This window comes from Lampetra planeri, chromosome 5 (genome assembly GCF_965212315.1).
Source record: "Lampetra planeri chromosome 5, kcLamPlan1.2.h2, whole genome shotgun sequence".
Taxonomy (NCBI): Eukaryota; Metazoa; Chordata; class Hyperoartia; order Petromyzontiformes; family Petromyzontidae; genus Lampetra; species Lampetra planeri.
In genome coordinates, this window is record NC_136111.1 from 7,142,085 (window position 1) to 7,161,874 (window position 19,790).

A 19,790-nucleotide genomic window follows, 5' to 3' on the forward strand; every position below is an offset into this window, starting at 1 on the left:
CATCAGTGGGGAGCTGTGATCGATCGCTAATAACACAGGCGCGTCGTTTTTGTCTGGCTTTGGTCGACGATGAAGATGCAATTCAAAATTAGAATATTCATACTGGAGGAATCCGATGAGCCACAGAGCTATTTTTCACAAACGTCCAGTTTCGATTTAAAGCTTTCGTGACTGCAGGGATTCATCTTCTTGGTTATTTCGGTAAAGTCACGTAGAATGGAAATAATAATGAATCCCACCCCGTAGTGGCGGTTAAATTTCGATTTAAAGCTTAAAATTTCGATTTAAAGCTTTAAATCGAAAGAACCAAGAAGATGAAACGTCCAGTTGTTTCGGTGGAACGTGAAGCGGTCATCCAGGCTCTCAAAAAACCGAAGCCCTTGTAGACCTAATTATATATATTTTAAAAAAAGCTATGCTACATGGAGTAACTAGATTTCATGAAGAGAGTGGCAATTTACAAATCAGAAGAGCAGTTCCGTGAAAAACATACGCAACTAGCGGCAGCGAAACATTTTTGAAAAAAAAAATGTTGTCATGGAAAATTAATTGAATAGATAAAGGGACACGTAGAAAGTATTAGCAACGTTAAGATGCGTCGACTACACAGTCATCGTGCTCCTTACCCCGCCCACCCTTGGCAAACGATTTATTTATTTACGTGAAGCACGGCACTCCAAGTACTTCGTAGAAAGGCGTTTTACAAATGTAAATTTGAATGATCCATTATGATTATAACGAGTGATGAAAATTGCCTTGAGGATGTGGTTTGAAGAACACAATTACGGTTTGCAACGCGCATGGGCTCGAGGTAGCTGTCGCACGAGCACAACGCGAAGGGAAGGCAACAAAGCGTAAATCTCGATTTAAAGCTTTCGTGACTGCAGTGATTCATTTTCTTGGTTCTTTCGGTAAAGTCACGTAGAAGGGAAGTAATAAAATAATAAAAACAAAACATAATAAAATAATTCTCACCGTGACTTTACCGAAAGAACCAAGAAAAAAGCGTAAATCGTGCGCGCAGATGGAGACTCGTGTGATGACACGCAGGCGGACAGGAGGAGCAGGATCGAGCGTTTTGAAAACCCGAAGATAGATCGTGGAAAAGCAGCACACCGATGTTGCCTGGAGGGGAACGTTATCGGAACATTTATCCTGGAGGAATCCGATGAACTATAAAGCTTTTTTTCACAGATGTCCACTGGATGTTACCAGTTAGGACACGTGGATCCGAAACGCAGACAATGACGGAGAAAAATGGAGCGCAAAACGCACGGTTGGCTACGTACGGTGTTAAAGAAGTTCAACATACACACATATGGGCTTAGGGGCCGTCCATAAATGACGTCACGCACCTAGGGGCGGGGGTTAGACATTTGTGACGATGTGTGACGAGGGGGGGGTGGGGGTTGAAGCAAGTTTTATTTTCAAAATGGAAATATGGTTTTGGGGGGGGGGGGGGCAGAGCTTTGCGACGTCATATTTGAGGGGGGGGGGGGTCAAAAATCGTCCAAAATCGTGTGACGTCATTTATGGACGGCCCCTTAGAGATGTGCATGCTGGGAATTCCACTAAGAGTCAGAGACGAGGAACAGAACAGATGAAAAAACAAACGCAAGCAACCTACTTACTGTACTGCCACATATAGGCCGTGGAGATGGGTGTCGTAGCGGTGTGACGATGTATCGATTAATGTCCACTAACACCCATTAATGAAACCACAGTACACGCATCAAGTCGCCATGTATAATGTTCTTTTTTCAATTCCAATGCGCTGTATTGCAACGTACCCCCTTGCGGCCGCTAGAGGCCGCTATATTCACGGCAATAACTTCGTTCCAACCGATGCTTGATCCACCAACCCAATCTATGAGTTGAAATTGGCTGGACTGCAGGCGTGATGCACCACCATCACCCACCACCACCACCACCCACCACCAACACCACCATCACCCACCACCACCATCACCCACCACCATCATCACCCATCACCCACCACCACCACCCTCCACCACCACCCACCACCACGACCATCAATAACAACACCACACCCGACGGTGTTGACATAAGGTCGTCACTTATGCGATGCAATTGAATGAGATCTCGGCAGCCTGGGTTAGCCTGGGACCACAGGGCTTACAGGAGGGGTGGGGGGGGTCTGACTTTCTGAAGAGCACTCGAGTCTGGGTGCGGTATAAATCAGGCGAGAGTGCTCGTATGAGGTGCAGTCCAGTCCAGCCGACCGAGCAAAGGCAATTTACAAGCCGTCAAGCCAGTATGTAACGTGAGCCTCTGCTTTTTTTGCTCATTATCCGCACGTACAAATCGACGCACGTGCGCTGGTATGCAGTGGAGTAGTATCACGGGGTTTTTTTTGGCTTAACAAAAAATGTTCAATTATAACGTATGTCATTAACAATCTTGCCCGAAAGCCGAACAGATGTGGGCGTCGATGTTGGTGAGCCGTGTGGTATCAGAGTTGATTGGTTTTGGGATTTTATGGTTTTCGGGAAATCATCGTGAGTGATCATGGACAGATGGAGAGACATGGACGTGATTAATTTCCTGGTTCGCAGCAATATGTATCCTCGTGGCTTTGTTGATAGCGTACGTTCTAATGTTGGGATCTTGCCAATGCAGAAAAGGCAAGGCCCAATCGCATTTGTTTGACGGGCAGCGATCCGGTGAGCACATTGATAATGGAATTAAATGTTGCATTTTAGAAAAATATTTACTTATTACAGAATATAGGTATATATTTGTTAAATCCATAGTATGCATGGTGGATTTTTTTCCAGGTACTCACATGAAGATAAATACTCATGAATAGCATTGGTCAAATGTCCCAACATAATTGTTTTATTTAGATTCAGCAAGGCTTTTCTGGGCACACAAAGGACAGTATTATTATTAGGAAGGCTCAGTGCACTCAATGTGAAATGAGTGGCACGTAAACACTTTGATGTGATTTCACAAAAACGCAATGATACCGTAATAGAGGGCTACTTAAATGAAGCATAGCATATAATTACCATTGCCCGGTTATTGTTTATCTGGCTAAGTGCCGGGCTCGCAAATCCGGCATTGACCCAGCCCATTGCCTTTCAAAAGTCAACAACAAATTCCCGATGAGTTATGTGTTGGTGTGTGTCAGGATGCTGCATCCAGCAGTAGGTAGATCATGGCTGACGATGACGACGATGAGGGTGAAGTGTAATGGACGTTTACGCCGGACCGCGAGAAATTGGAATGGATTGGGGGAAGCCATGGTCCAGCCGAAGACGACGGCCGTTGTGGTATTCATATTGCCGAGTCAAAGGCTCGCACGGCAGCAGGGCCGCGTTTTTCTCTAAATGTTCTCCTTGGGGTTGTGAGTGACAGATCCAGCGAGGGACGGGGTGGTGCTGGCGGAGAGGACGGCACCCCGGCCACTTCCACCCGGCAGCCGCCACAGGTGACCATGGTCTTGATTTGAAGCTTTCGTGACTGCAGGAATCCAGACTCTCTGGCTCTCCACGTATCCAGGCGTCAGGGGTCAGGATCGAACCCACGACCTCCTGTGTACCAGGCGAGGTTGTTAACATCTCTCCACTGTGGTGGGGACAACTCTCTCCACGGTTGTCTCACGCCATCACGAATCGATCTCACGGCTGGCGTTGCCCACTCGCGCGAATTACACATCTCCCGAACGTTTCCAGAGATGGAGCGGTGGGGGGGGGCATTTTGTACGACCTCGCCAAGAAAGGGTCGGCCTTCGGCTGTGTTGGGAGCCATGAGAAAGGTGTGGTCACCTATACTCTCTGGTTCTTTCGGTAAAGTCACGTAGATAGAAAAAAATAATAAAAGAAAACACGACGTTTCGGTCGCAACTCAAACGTCCGTCTTCAGGTGAGAAAATGATCTGCTGTTGTGGCTTCATATAAAGATCAGCAGATCATTTTGTCACCTGAAGACGGACGCTTGTGTTGGGACCGAAACGTTGTGTTTTCTTTTATTATTTTTTCTATCTACGTGACTTTACCGAATGAACCAGAGAGTATAGGTGACCACAGCGTTCTGATGGCTCCCAACGCAGCCAAAGGCCGACCCTTGCTTGGCGAGGTCGTACAAAATGCCCCCCCCCCCCCACCGCTCCATCTCTGGAAACGTTCGGGAGATGTGTAATTCGCGCGAGTGGGCAACGCCAGCCGTGAGATCGATTCGTGATGGCGTGAGATAACCGTGGAGGGAGTTGTCCCCACCATAGTGGCGAGATGTTAACAACCTCGCCTGGTACACAGGAGGTCGTGGGTTCGATCCTGACCCCTGACGCCTGGATACGTGGAGAGCATGCTCTCCCCGTGGTCACGTGGATTGTTCTCTGGGTCCTCCGGGTTTTCCCTCCGCATTTAGAATAAACATGCGTTTAGAGTATTTGGCAGTTATACATTTCCACGCGATAACGCACTTTGTTGAGCTATCATTTGTGGCGAGGTCGTTTCCGAAAAAGAACGCTATAGCTCAGTGGGCCTTACTTAGCAAAATCTAAATAATTTAGTTTTGTTTCTCCATAGCAGAGATGCCAATGACAACTGTGTTGAGGTTTTGTTGTTTGTTTGTGCCCATGCCAACTGGGCCACCGTGACCCACGGCCACCTGCAAGGGAGTTCAGCTTCGGGGCCCTCTCGCTGGGCGAGCCCCTGCCACCCATCGCCTCCGCCTCCCCGGGATTGAGCCGCACGGCCCCGGCCAGCCCGGCCACCTCCACGCGCGTCCCGGCCAACCGGCCCAAGTCGGCAGTAGCCCGCAGACCACCCAGCGGCGCCGTCACCACCGTCATCACCGTGTCGCCCAGGAACCCGCCACCGCACATGGTGATGGGGTGAGAGGAGGGTCGTCGTCCGCCCCCCACCCGCCCCACCCCCCCCGTGAGGGTTGTAGGGTTATCAACCCTATATTGAGTAGGGGGTCACTGAACACGACCAGTGTTAAGCCTATAGGTTCTACATTCGCATATGGTTACTACATTCAGTGCCGGATTGAGCTAGTGCGGGGTTTGTAGCAAATATCATAAAGTGGCCCTAAATAATAAAAAACACGTAAATATTTAAATACACATTTTTAACTTGCATAGTAAAGTAATTGTATTATTTCATTTGCTATACAGCCAGACAATACTATAAATCGCTAACCTTAAACACTCAGTCGTTAATAAAAGTTGAAGGCAGCATAGTACTATAGTTATAGAGCATGTGTAGAATCACTGGACCGGAATTGATAGCTTGAAAGCATTTCACGCGGGGCCCTTGAAAGTGCGGGGCCCATAGCATATGTAGCTACTTTTGCGACTAGGATTATCCGGCACTGACCACGTTAAGCCTATGGGTCCCGTGTTAAAGTCCATGGGCCCAATGTTCGTCCGTAGTCCTCAAGTAAATTCCCAACCATCACTGCATTCATGCTCTTGCACACACACACACAATAACACTGCTAAAGTGAATTATTATTGTCTTATACTGCTCTGAACCTAAATTGTTGAAGCAAGTGAAATGCACATTGTATGCCGATTTTTTCTTTTTCATCAAAGCGATAATTGATAATATCATTGATAGTCTGTGGTCGTTGATGGATCAGTGGTAATTGGTCTCTATTATTGCCTGTTTATGATGAGGGTCACGGTGTCCAAGCCAAAAGCCCCAGGCCGGTTCACCTTGCTGTGCAAAGGTCCCCGCTACGGCGTGCAATTACGGCACTTTACACACCAAGAACATCGCACGAACACCACTTGTGGGCAAATTACCAAAGGTGCACATACACACACACACGGGTGAACAAGCTGAAATGACCTTGGACCAGGGACTGTTTAGGGCGATCTGCGGCAGTGAAATTTGGCCGCGCGCTTGCGCACCTCCGACTAGCACGGTCGGCTACGCACGGTGAGAAGTTCAACAAAGCGATGCTGAACGACGATCAAGCAAATTTCGATGTAAAGCTTTCGTGACTGCAGGGATTCATATTCTTGGTTCTTTCGGTAAAGTCACGTAGATGGGACTTTACCGAAAGAACCAAGAAGACGATCAAGCAGTTAACTCTCGATAATCTGTGAGCGGATTCAAATGGTGTTGCGGATTAAACGCGCTCGAGACAGGGCAAAATAAAGATACACGCGCGCCGGTTTATGATTAGCTGTTTCTCACTCGCAGAGTAGTCGGTGACCGTCTGCAGAGATCCACAAGTTAACGGATTACTTCAATAAGCAATACAATGGGCACATTCGACATCATCACGCCCCACTTCTACGTGAACATATACAGGGTGGGCCAAAAGTCAGGACACGTAGGGTTGTCATATTTATTTGAGCGAATCACACAGGGGTGATTCCATTCATTTAAACCAAATGTTCAAACCGACTTACCCATAACATAAATGCATGCATGAATTCACTTTTGAAATTAAATTCGGATTCGATTTTTATTTTTAACCATTACAAGTGCAAGCTTTGAACATTCATTAATTGTGTTTAGTCTCAACTCATTAATTCGGGGTTCTTGGTCGAGTTTTGTAAATTACGGATTTGAGGTCACCCCCCCACAGGAAGGAGAAGAACACTATATATTAATGATAACAGATACAAATATTAACTTAAAGAATAAACGATAAAAAAATGTTTCATGCGAGTGTTAGATAAATGAAATAACCCTGTCTCCTGACTTTCGGGCTAGCCTGTATTACATTTTCATGGCCTAATTTACGTACGTTTTTACGCACCAAATTAGTTCTCAGGCATTAATGAAAGCATAGTTTATGTTTTATTTCTGGAATTGTATTACATTTTAGTGCGACTTCTCATTGGCCAATATGGAGTCATTGTTCCACCTATTGTTAAACAATTTGAGGCATGAATACTTTTGATAACATTTGAAGTAGATGTCTCCTAGCAATTGTAAGTAGGCACTTACGTTTTATAAATACACGACTGTTCAACGATTTAGCAATGTCTGTAAACAAAATATGTAAACACAGGGTTATACTTTGCACGCAACACATTTAAAACAACCTCCGTATCATGGCCGCTACTTTTCAACGGCAATCCGTTCCCATTCTCAACATCAGTTTGAACTTTCAGTTGAAATTTGTATTCTAGTTCTGCCAAAAAATCACGTCTCATTCCCAGTTGCCTGCCATTCACAAAATGCTTTCAATTCTGGTCCCACTGGTTCTCACTTGACGATAATAACGCTGCGCAGGACCCTGCTGAGAGAAGTTTGAGACTCGACGACACGTTTCTTGAATAGTCCTTCCGTGCGTCTTGTCCACCGCGGTGAACCGCTATGCAATTATACGAAGCGATATCAACACATTCGACTCCTGGTTGATGTCCACAAGAAGGGCCTCGTTAAACAAAAAGACTGGTGAAAGAAAAGTATTGGTTAAACAACAGGAGCGGTGTTGCTCCTACGTAACAGGGATACATCAATGACGTTGTCACCGCACCGTTTTACAACACGTGGCAGCACGGCCGCCAGTGAGACCAATAACATCCGCGGGACGTTGCTGCCGTTACAGCCGCAGTTACACGCAGTTCCCGGACGGCACGGGCACCCCGCAGGCGTGGCGGGAGGTGCGGGCAGTGCACAACTTCCCCAGGGACGCGCCCGCGCCCATCGAGTCCCAGCCCAAGCGATCGGGCAACGGCGGCGGCGGCGGTGCCAACACCAACATCGTGGGCGCCGCCAGCCGGGTGCAGGTGGTGCGCGAGGGCCGGCGGGGCCAAGACGTGGGCATCGCAATTCCCGTGTGGCCCAAGCCCGGAGGCAGGGTATCGGCAATCCGGCCGGACCCCCGCGGCAACGCCCAGTCTCAGCGCCAGCACGGCGCCGCCGCCGCCGAGCGCCCGCCGCTCAGCCCGCTCGCCTCCTGCTGCGCCCGCATCTGGCACTACGACGACGGGCACCGCTGGTATTCGTTCCGCGGCAAGGGCGTGGGCTGGCTGTGCGTGCTGCTGCCGGCGCTGCTGGTGGCCGGCCCCGTGGTGCAGGCGCTCAAGCTGATGCAGCTCAACGGGCGCTGCGAGCGGTGCTGGGCGCGGTGCTGGGCCCGGGACCCGCTCTACGACTGGTTCAGCTGGCGCGACAAGGGCCCCGGTTGGCGTGCGATGCTGGCGCCGCTGTACGCCCTGCTGTGCCCGCTCGTGGTCGTCTTCGTCATCTTCACCGTGCTGTCGCTGGCGTTCTGCGATTCGGGGACGGCGGGTGCGGACGTGGAGGCGGGCGGAGGTGTCGGTGGCGACGGCGGCGGCGGCTTGGGAGGGAGCACGATGCCCAACGGTCGACCGGATGCATCCAAGCCTCACGGCAAACAAGCAGCAGCGCGCGAGCCAGCCTGGTGACCGCTGGCACTCGCAACGCTCACGACAATAGCGGCGTGAAAAGCAGACACACGTCTGCGGAAGCTCACACCGAAGAAAAACTGCAAACGATTGTAAAGCGATGAGTTGTGTCGACTGTTTTCTGAAGATGCAATGCTGCAAGGTTTTATGCAAAAGTGCTCGATCAAAACCTCTCCCTGAAAATGAGTCAACACCGAGTTGAGGATTTTTTTTATGGGAAAGTAATTATTATGCAGAGGGATGGCATGTATTGAAAACATGAAAACGCAAAATACTCTTAAAAACATAATGCAATAGAGACAATGACAAATACGTAGAGGTTGTTACGCTGACAAACTTCACGTGAAGTTGCTTTACGTGAATTTTTTTTAAAGAAACCAATCAAAGCAATATTGTATGCACGTTTGTGTGTTGCTGTAGTATAAGGGAGTGGTAGTGTGCTGCGCTACGAACCCGGCAATCCGGTTTGATTTCTGCTCACAGTCGACACCCAATGATGAAACGGTCCTGAGCCTCCCCTTGGTCGACTCAGCCTCCAATGAGTACCTGGTGCAGTGTGTAAACATCACCACTGGGGAGACAAAGGCAGCCGGGCGTGGTGCTGGCCACCCACCCCCTCGTGTGCCATTCTGGGCTTCATAAATGCTCGCTAACAGAAATTGCCCCAACAGTCTGTTAAGGCTATACGTGGGGTCTTTTGTCTTTTGCTGTAGTTCACGCAACCTAGGTCTACACTGCACTGTTTGCTGTGCGCTAGCAGTCATACAGTTGTTTGTAAACAATGTGCAGTAATGGAAAAGTGTCTTTTAAATACTGCGTTTGCGGGAAACGACACGAATTACCAGCACGGCACGTTGATGCGAAATTAGGAGCAATGTGATAGTGCCCACTGAAGTGTCCAATTGCCTAAATGTCAAATGGCCCCAAAAGGCAATTTCCTGAAGCGCCTGTGATGTCATAAGCCTAATTAAAGTGCGCATTTAGAGAAGGGAAATAAAGCTTCAACAGAAAGGTCATCCTTCTACATTTTCAAGGCGCATGCTGTTTAGCACTCGAACGAGGTCTGTTTGGCACAACATCCGTACCCGCACATTTGGCTGCATTCTCTTTTAAGCACTTGAATCCACAATTACACTTGGGTGCATCCCAACCAGGGCAACCATGGTCTAAGACAGCTTCTCCAGCTCATGAATACTAAACAAGACTGCGATTGCCAGTTCATCTATTGGAGGCACATGAAGAGGCATTTTGCCTACATAAGAAAACAATATTTCAAAATTGTATATTAAAAAAAAAACGAAATCGACCTGGCTACTTCTCCAGACCAGGTTTGAAAAAAAGAGCTCACTGCCTTGGGTGGCTAGACTACTTGTTGTAAGACATGTTAAGAAATATTCTCAAGGTGGTCATTTTGGCGAGGTCTCCTAAACTGCCAGTAGTCTCTCGTGACCCCTCAGCCCACGACACATTCTGGCTTAACCACATCCACCAGTATATTGCCACTCAATTGCAAGTCATGTCTACGGTGCACTATTTAAAGTGGTAAAACTACGAACGGATATATGGCCCCAAGTGAGCTGTGGGGAAATTCTGCAACAGACAGTTAGTGTACATCGACGCAATCACATTCGCATAGAGACATTTGTAGCCATCTGGGCAGCGGCCATTTCACCTTCTACATTTGAGAATGCTGATTAGGGAAACGTTGTTAATAGAAAGGCAACCCTGGGCTTCTAAACCAGGTGTTAATTTCCTGACTCCATGCTCACACCCTACAGAGACTATTTTTAATGAATTCTCAGGACGCATAAATTAAGACTTCAACTCTGCGTGGAACAAATTTTGCATTATACCCTCAACTTGCAATTTGTCATTATACGCTCAACTTGTAATGTGTAAATGCATTAGTGCACAATTTATGTAGCAATGCAAGCAACTCCATACTGACAGATGTTTGGTAATGTTTGCATGTAACACCTTTGGGACAAATGCAGAAGACAGTGCATGACTTTCCATCATCTCTCATTTATTAATGGTTACGGTACAATATCACCTTTTACAAGGGAACTGAGTATATGTTAAAAGTGGAAACTACAATTTGAACTTATCTCTGCACTTTTTGGTATCGTTGTAGATAATCAACTGAACTAAGCCCTCACCTAGTGTTTTTGTCTTCAAAACACAACAGCAACGGTTTGCAAGCCGAATGAAAATATGGTCCCATACGATAGCAAAGTCAAAGTTCAAATCTGGTATAGTTTTAGCGACGGCACACAATCACAGGTTTTTAATTTAAAAATGGGAGTGTATTTATTTATTTAACGGTTCAAAAAATATAAAGACCTCACCTTAATAAACACAAGTTTACGAGAACAAAAACACAACGGTAGCACATCGAAAGCAACAAAACGGTTACAAATGTAAAGTGCTCTAAATAAAATGTAACAAGCGGAACCTTACTGTGGCACAGCCCAATATCACTCGCATGATTTTCTCAGTTTCAGTATTAACGGTGTCGTGTTTTTTTTAAGAAATTGAAATAAATATCAACCATATATACAAACAACTCTGTAAGGAATCACGTGTGAAATTGCGTGTTTTTTTTTTGTTTTTTAAAAATAAAATAAAAAATACTTCTGAACAACTTCTCTTTGCAAGGTCACGTGTACATGCACTCGTGTATTTACGTGGCGTTACACACACACACAAAAACCCAACCCTGTCAGAAGTGGCAGCGAGGCCTGAACAGTACTGTCGCATACAAGTTCTGAACGCACAGTGTTTGGTGATGATACTGCCCTGTCATTTGCACCAAGGTCAACAGAGTTAATCGTTCTGCTTGAGGTGAATAGCGCGAGGCACAGTTGAAGCTCTTCGTGCTGTTATTTCACATTGAAAATAACATGCATTTCACTTGCTCTGCCCGTCACACTTAATAGCTGCCATCCCCACAGTGGTCGCCTGGATTCCTGTTACACTTATAGGTTATTTGCTGATGAGACATACATCCCCGAGACCGTATCTATAGTACTGAGTTATGAATATCCCCCGAATACAGACTCCCCGAACAAACTGCACTCAAACGCAGCGACAGCCGCAGCTTCGTCACCGTCAACTTAAGCTGCGTCTATGCGCCGATAAAAACACAACGTCTATTAGGGTCAGGCTTACGTAACATCACTCTACCCCCTAGCCCATTTTCCCGGCGTCGCCTGGCGGCCCTAAGCGAGCCTCTCGTGCACGCACCAGCGAGCGGCCCCTCTTCATCATGGGCGTTGGCAACGCTGGCGGCGCTGGCGGCGCTGACGGCGTTGGGGTCAGAGCTCGGTGCGCGAGTCGGCGTTCTGGAACATGAGGATGGAGTTGTAGATCTTGAGGGCGGGCCCCAACTTGATGGCCATGATCTTCACCAGGTCGCACTGAGTTAGCAGCAGGAAGGCGGGCCCGTCAATCTTCTGCTGGCACGGGGGGGGGGAGGGTGGAAACAGGAGTCACTCAAGATAACCAATGCATAAGGGGCTAGCTACACAGTGTTCACACACGCAGTGCTGGTTTTGCCAAGTCATCATCGGCCATGATCAGTTCAATGCCACATGAAGAAAACAACAACCGCCATTTGCCACTAAGTGGTGGTGATGTCACCACGGCGCTTGTGCCAGGCTATGTGCACGTTGAGGCCACATGAAGTGTCGAACGCCCGCTGTCCGGCAAAACAACCCCCTACCTCCTCGTTGGTGCCGGACGGTAACGCTGTGGTGAGCAGTGCCGTGGGGGGAGGGCCAATTTCGATTGGCCATCCCCCTTATGGCGTTTGTAGCCACCACAACGGCTAAAATGGGGCTCGGGACGGGTGCGAGGGGCTGGTAACCCTTCCACCTTCAAATAAATTACGATACCGTGGAAAAAAACATGAAGACACACACATGAAGACATACAGTTGGCTACGTATGGTGCTAAAGAAGTTCAACATACATATGTATCTCACGTTAGAATATCTGCATCTGCTCAGAAAATCCAGCATGGTAGGCTTGACAGCGTTTAAGACAGCTGTGATAATTCCTCAGATTTTACCAAGAGCTCGCCGCTGCAATTTGGAAATAAGAGCGTAAAAATAAAAATTAAACGTTATTACTTACTGACCCTTGTTCGACACGAAATTAAATAGTACAAATTAATTATATAATGCAAAGCCTATAGCACCTGGCAGTTCACAAGCATTATTTCAAGCAAGCCTAACTGTTGATAAAGACACTATGTTATCAAAGGTCTAGAGTTTGATTCTACTGATGAATGATGCACTCTCAGAGGGCTGTGGGGCCACAATGGGTTGTGTAAAAAATGCTTAAAGCATTTTTGTGTGGAGAGATACAAGGAGACATATTTTATGCTTATATATTGTTATTCACGTTCTCCACGACGACGCTGTTCATTATTGAGTCTAAATAGAAACGAGGGATATCAGGTTTTTCCAGGACACCCCTCAACTCGCAGATTCACAGCTACCAGTAGAACCCTGTGTTGTTCCATTGAGCTCATGGTTAAAAAAAAACCCATCAGGGCAAGGCATTTCCGCAAGCACACATAACACTCCTCACACCTGCACAGTTGAGTATTGTGCAATTTGCATGCAGTATTGTGCAATTTGCATGCAGTGCTAATTGTTCATACTTAGCCAACTATTAAATCTGAACATGGAAAAAGCACAGCGGATGTCAAGAGTGTCTGTGTGGACTCACTTCATTTTGAAAGAACTTGGCTTGCTCATCACAACCCGGTAGGGCACTGATGAATTTGGCCACCTGCCGGAAGAGAACGCGGTTTTAAAAACGCTTCCCTGTCTCCCCTTATGCAACGCCACGTGGATCTACAATGAGCAGCAGCTGCCGGGGGCCGCCCCACAGGCTTCAACCGAGAGCCGTTTCTCATCGCCCCCTGCTGTTTCTTCTCTCTCGTTGATCGTCAACCACGTGAAGTTAGCCCCCAGTGCCTTGTTTAAGCAGATAAAGAATGCAACCTTTAATTTGTTTCTTTTCTTGGCAGGAAGGAATTTTGCATTGCTTAAGAATGTACATGTGGCGGTGCTGTATCGAAAGACAATTGTTTTTTCTATTATTACTATGAAATAAGCTTCCAGCTCATTGGCCATGGTTATCACAATGGCAACAAAACAGAAGAACTGTTCCTCAAAAAGTTAAATATTACAAACACAATGAAAGCAGCTTTTCAAAGTATACAGAAAATGTCATGAGTGTCATGTTTCACACCTGCTAGGCATCCAAGTGCACATGTGTAATGAATCTAGATGCTTCCTGGATGCAATGGTGTTCCATTGAATGTAACAAACATTGGGAAAGTGGTTCTAGATTTGAAGCTTTCGTGACTGCAAGGATTCATACTCTTAGGTTTTTTTCGGTAAAATCACGTAGGTAAAAAATAAAATTAAAAATTACTGAAAGTAATAATAGAAATAAAATAATAAATCACAACGTTTCCGAGGCAACACAAGTCTCCGTCATCAGCTGGGACCGTCACAGCTAGATTTGCTTTATCAAGTGAAGCAGAGATTCCAAGATACAAGTTCTTAAATACAAGTTAAGGGGGTGGTGGTCAATGAAAGGAACGTATTGGGAGGGGGCTAAAAGAGAGTGAATGTGGAACTGTTGGACCTGTTGGTGCACATTCTAGAAGAGAACGAAAATGCCCATGTTGTTTTACCCAGTGTTGGTTGACAATCACATACAAAAAGGAGAGTGCTGTTAAACGCTGGGGATGTTAACACTCGGTAAAGTAAAATAGAAAAACCTAAGAGTATGGGGAAAGTGGATTTTTTTCCAAAAGGGACTGCTCTTTTTCATCGGGCCTGTACCTTTTGCATTGCCTGTGGGTTAGTGACACCACTTAATTTTTTTTTGCCATCTGCTCCAGCTTTACTGAATATTCGGAAAATATGCAATATTCAGCCGAATATCTGAGAACGGCCGCCAAAAAGATGTTCACAGAAAGTCTGAAAAATCCTTTGATGCACAACAGGGGTGCAATTTCCTAAACCCTGTTAACAGATTGGTGTTTGTCACATGACAGAAAACCGATTTTAATTCCCAAAGCTTGAATGGAGCCAAATGAAGTGAAACAAATCTTTATTATGATGGTTTGTTTGTGTAGTCATTGGTAGTTGAGCCGAGACAATTTACTCACTGCACTTGAGAACCGAATTTAATTTCAGGCGGCTGAAACTGGTTTCGAATCCCTGCATTCTGACCTCTTATAGCCAGCCGGCCACGTCCAGAAAGAGATTCTGAAATAAGTCTGTTTGGAGCTTCGAGTGCCACTCCCTCTGGGTACTCTGGTTTCCTTCCCATATGCTGAACACTCATGAACAGCATTGTCCAAAAAACCCAATGCAGGACCGTCCAAAAAATTAGTCTCGAGACTCAATATGGGCTCTCCGGGGTAGTACATGTTGTTTATGTCATTTATTGTGAATGATCACTGTTTCATTGCTTTCATGGCTTTATTTTGGTGATTTCGAAAAGTGTATTGGTTTAGCCATGTTTGTTTGTTGTAGTACAGACTTAGACTGATGGCCTTAATCTAAGTTGTCTTGTGGTTGTTGTTGGTTGTTTGACTTGCATCCAACTGGGATTTTTGCACACAGCGTTGGTGTACGGTGATTTTTTTTCTGCAATACTTTGCTGTCCTTTTTTGGATTTTCTGTTTGCACTTAGTCACATATTCACTTTAAGATGTTTTTTGTTCATGTTTTTTGTTTGTTGCGGTTGCACCCGATTCAAGAGCCGAATGGCTCACAGGGCTATACCTAATAACTTGAACAACTGGCATTGTGGCATCACACACACACGCACCTCATCCACCCCCCACTTGGACACGTGGCAGGCCGTGATGCCGGCCACCTGCGGCAGGATCTGGCAGTGCTGCTCCCAGAAGAGAGGCAGAGAGCGCGCCGGGTTGGGCGACAGGGCAGACAGGAACATGGATTGCTGCAGAATCCCAGCGTCCAGCTCTGCGAGGCGTGGGACACACGGACAGTCGCAAGTAGCCAACCGTGCTAAGCGGAGGTGCGAGGGCAGGACAGCAAACACTGGCGCAGCTGCGCCACTCTTATGTGCACGCCCAGGTGCGTGTTCACTTCTCCCCTGCTGATAAAATGTGTTTCGTCCCAAATTTACCATAACATGGTCGAGAGGTGTAATCATGCCTTGGCACACTCATTGATATAAATTAAGGTCGAGATAATAAAAATAATAATATAATAGCATGCAGCCCTTTGTCAATCCACGACTGGATGAAGGCTTTCTTACACACTGTGCTGGTCACGAGAGGCTTATTTGGCCATACCTCATACTGGTCAGTGCGGATTGAAGGGGGACCAGTCCTGGTTCATAAATCACTTGCCACTGATTCAGATATGATTCTGGCTGGGAACACAACTCACTGTGGCAACACGGGTTCCTAGTACAATACACTAACCACTGAGCCACCACTCCGATCCTAGCTTGTGATATGTGCTTTTAACTAAAAGTGTAAGAAACAATGTTTTTCTATTCATATAGTGTATTTAATGTGTTCGCATGACCCTCTCAGCCATTGGAAACTTATGTTCACTGCAATGTTGATGAATAATTGATTCACGGTAATAATTCATCGACTCACTGGGGCGGTAAACCATTACGTTAATGCCATATCCTTCCACTCTCAGCCCTTCAGCCTCCAACATCCCTTTTAAAACATCCCTAAAATAATTCCTCCTCTTTCCTTAGCTCTCGAATGGCACAAGCCTCCTCCTCTATTTGTAGTGTCCTGAGATACGGTTGCAGTTCGATGCTTTTCAAAGCTAAATCATATTGTAACAGCAGCGTGTGCACTCTAAACAATAAAAGCCTTGTATCCTTTCAAATACTTTGCTGAAAATATAAAGGGAACGTGAGAGTGATTTGTCTCATCGTGAGCATGACGACCTCAGGATGTGTCATCAGCAATTCATGTCAGTAAAACAACATGGCAGAAGAGACAAATGGGAAAATTATGAAAGGGCTATCTGCAATGACCAGCTGAGCTATGGGAGCTATCTATAATGCACCCTTTGCAGTTGCTACTACTACTGCTCACATTTATATACTTCAGATGAACTATATATTCATTACACAGGAATGTCGTATCGAGAGAAGTGGTGAACCCAAGCAACCCGACTACCGATTCCCAGTCAAATATAACAACAGCGGTGAATGATATCGGCACTCCTCTTCAGCAACCCACACTGACAAGTGTGTCGAAGAACAGTCCAACAAACCTCCATGACTGACATGTCCCAGGGAGGCCCTTATCCAGGGCTGGATTGATTGACGGGCTGTCGATAATTCTATTATTGTGCCACATACAAGAATAGAGTGTAAACAATACCCTGTTTGTTTTACCGCAATTTCCTCCTGTGATGTTAACTGGTTTACACCGAGCATCGAATAATTCCTATCAGCAGTGTCCAACTCAGCAGGTGTCTCACTACACCGACATGACCTAGCGACAGAATAATGTAGGCGGCGTGCAATACCCTCAGTGACATTCAGCTCCAATCCTGTAGCGTTCTGTCCCTGCTGTGAAGACGGTGCAAATCTGCAGGGGTAGGGGTGGGGGTAGCGTATAGAATATGAACAGGAGCTGATAATCACAAGTCGTTTTATGGTAGCTGAACAGTAACAACAATTGTGCATTTCAGAAAGAAGCCGTGGAGAAGCCTTATAGTGAATCACAAGACAGCCGCCGTTTACAGAGTGTAAACAGTTTGGTAATCGGCTCACGCGCTCGGGTATGGTAGGGGGAACAATATCTTTTGTTAAACTCGGTTCACAAGCCGTTATTACGTTAGATGGAGCTTTACTGGCCTCCTGCGCTCCATTACATTCGGTAGAGCGGTGAATAAATCACTCCCACGTCCGCAGATGCTTACGCAACTGATACGTGCAGCATACAACCTTGTAAGAGTTTACATTGCCAGTTACACACAGCGTATCATTCAATAAGGCTGTTCTCCCGCATGCTTGATGGAGTTAAGAGGATTGTTAAAATGTAATCAGAGGTGTGGTAATCTCAACCTGCTGGGCTTCAAGGTGACAAGAGAGAGCAAGACACAAATGATTCCTGACCTACGGTGCAGGCAATGCATTTTTTTTAAGTCATCACCATGACTAGAAAAAATCTAAATATTGCAATGCTGGATACTCCTTAAAGTATGTTTCTCGACTCAGTGAGGTTTCCTTGAACGAATAGATTCCAAGTGTCCGTAAAAATGTTAATGTCAAAAGGTTTGAAAGACACACAACTGTGTGAAGTCAATTAGAGCAAAATGCATTTTACTGGAAAAACAAATAAGGTTTTACACTGGTAACTAAAATTAAACTAATCACTGCATTAAAACTGAACACGACTGTACGATGTAATTTTAAATAGTAGGCTAACGTTTCAGCGCAAGTCTTTTTTCAGAGCAGATCTCGCTCGTAGAGACATTGAGTGACAAAGTTTGAAATCGTACTTTAGACTTTTAACTTAAGACTGAATGTGAACAGCCAATGGTATTTTAAAGTCCTTTTTTGGTACCACGGTGATGAAAAGGTTCCCCATCCCTGCTTCAAAAAGATACCATCCCAGCAGCCCCGCCATGCAAACGGAGTCTGTACGTTGACCTGCCGAGCAAGACCCACGCATACAACGCTGCCCAGTCACAATACACGTGGCCAGCCGACACCATTCCGCCTCCAACAGTGAACAAGTCAAGACCCCACTGCATGTTCAGGGAACCGATCTCGTCAAGGAGCATAAACCATCACGCTAACTCCGGTCATCCTCGCAGCGGCTTTTGGCTGGCCCCTGAACAAAGACAGTCACCGAATTATGCGCTTTCAGATGTGCTTCTGCTGCCATCTGGAACGCTCTTCCTTCCCATATATTGGGAAGCCACTGGAGCTATGCACTTTTAAATCTTGATTGAAAACGAATTTCTTTTTTACAGATTTTTTTGTTTAGCTTGTTGTTCCTCCCCGCACTTCCGATTAGTACAGTTGGCCACGTACGGTGCAAAAGAAGTTCAACATACATACATTCCCACAAAAGCTACAAGCCAACCTTGGTTGAGGAGTTGTGGTGCTGAGCGAGGGCGATGGCGAGGACGTGCTCGACACCTCGTTCTTTTCCTCCTCGACGTCGTCATCATCATCGTCCTCATCACTGCTGTCTTCTGCGCCCTCGGGAGATGTGGGTTGAGACTGTCCCACTGGCAAGCATCCCTGTTGCTGCGGCTGTTGTGGTTGCTGCTGTTGCTGCGGCTGTTGCTGGTCAACTACCAGGGGACAGCCCGAGGGCCGGTGGTGGGTGCTGAAGCGGCCGGTCACGTGGCCCGAGCCGTCACAACCCGGTGTGGGACATTTCCTGCTGAGGAACGAAAACGGCCAGGGCGTGAATCGGAACCGATGACATCGTGACGGCACTGAAATATCAGTAAAGCCTCGCTGAGGCTTTCTTAGATAAATGTTGAAGGTTCTACATAGGGAATTCATTTGTAAGAGGTATTTTGTATATGGGAGGAAATCAAAGTACTACCAGAGAAAACGGGTTTACCAATCAACTTCTTGTACTAACATCTACCGGTAGGCGAGGGTTATTAGGTCAAACAAATGTGTGACCAGTAGGGCCTTGTCTCAATAGGGCTGTGTTTACAGGCGTGCGCCACTACACCCCGCATCATGTTGAGTGAGACATGTTCGGTGGAGGAAGCTATGATGTATGGATCATAAACTTGGACACTTAACGAAGAAAACAGAACAAAAACTGAAAACTGTGCAAATAAGCGTGGAGAAGTGCAAGCTTGGAATTACACTGTACTGAATTACGTTATCACAGGCTGATAACATCAATTTGACTGTTACAAAAAGTGATAATGGGCAGGACAATGCTAGAAGACATGGATAATGGCCAGTGGATAAAAATAATGCCGGAGTGGCAGCCAAATGATGGAATGCCTTTGAATGTGCAGGTGCTAATAAAGATCGTTGCATCGCAGGGACGCGAGACTTGGCAACGGTTTCGGCATGCCACCATTCAGCAGTGGATTGATCATGGCTGATGATGATTACGTAGGGAAGGCAAGTTGCTTCAGGGTTCTTACTTTGGGATCCCAGCAGAGCAGGAGTCTCCAAACGAGTCGGAGCGCTTCCCGCGAGACAGCGACGCCGTTGTCAGGGCTGCACGCTCCAAGCCCAGGCGATCGGGATTCGCCCAGTCCTTGGTCAAGTTCATCTCCGAGTAGGGGCAGCCAAACGCGCTGTCGAGGAAAGGACGCGCTTTTACTGCACATGTGTGACGATGCATTATCGATCCGTGGATTAAAATCTATTTTTTTCCAAGCAAGATACAT

General features: G+C 46.5%; 2 protein-coding genes across 11 annotated transcripts in view; one reads left to right on the forward strand and one right to left on the reverse strand.

Moving 5' to 3' along the window:
* The first annotated feature begins 3,374 nt into the window (after positions 1 to 3,374).
* LOC144718757 (uncharacterized) lies at positions 3,375 to 10,931 on the forward strand. The gene is made up of 3 exons (XM_078594271.1): positions 3,375 to 3,454; positions 4,643 to 4,861; positions 7,546 to 10,931. Exons 2-3 carry the CDS (start codon positions 4,851 to 4,853, stop codon positions 8,366 to 8,368), a joined length of 834 nt encoding a protein of 277 aa, XP_078450397.1. The 5' UTR covers positions 3,375 to 3,454; positions 4,643 to 4,850; the 3' UTR covers positions 8,369 to 10,931.
* The window catches only part of LOC144718756 (lethal(3)malignant brain tumor-like protein 4), a 31,154-nt gene continuing 21,737 nt past the window's right edge, over positions 10,374 to 19,790 (reverse strand). For 7 of the 10 annotated variants that reach the window (XM_078594268.1, XM_078594265.1, XM_078594261.1 and 4 more), the window contains exons 18-23: positions 19,542 to 19,697; positions 18,503 to 18,808; positions 16,935 to 16,996; positions 15,232 to 15,389; positions 13,105 to 13,167; positions 10,374 to 11,826 (exon numbers count right to left, since the gene is read on the reverse strand). In XM_078594268.1, the coding sequence (XP_078450394.1) occupies positions 11,686 to 11,826; positions 13,105 to 13,167; positions 15,232 to 15,389; positions 16,935 to 16,996; positions 18,503 to 18,808; positions 19,542 to 19,697 (886 nt within the window). In that variant the 3' untranslated portion in view covers positions 10,374 to 11,685. The remainder of the gene's footprint in view (positions 11,827 to 13,104; positions 13,168 to 15,231; positions 15,390 to 16,934; positions 16,997 to 18,502; positions 18,809 to 19,541; positions 19,698 to 19,790) is intronic. The other 3 variants (XM_078594263.1, XM_078594260.1, XM_078594269.1) reach the window with 3 other exon arrangements.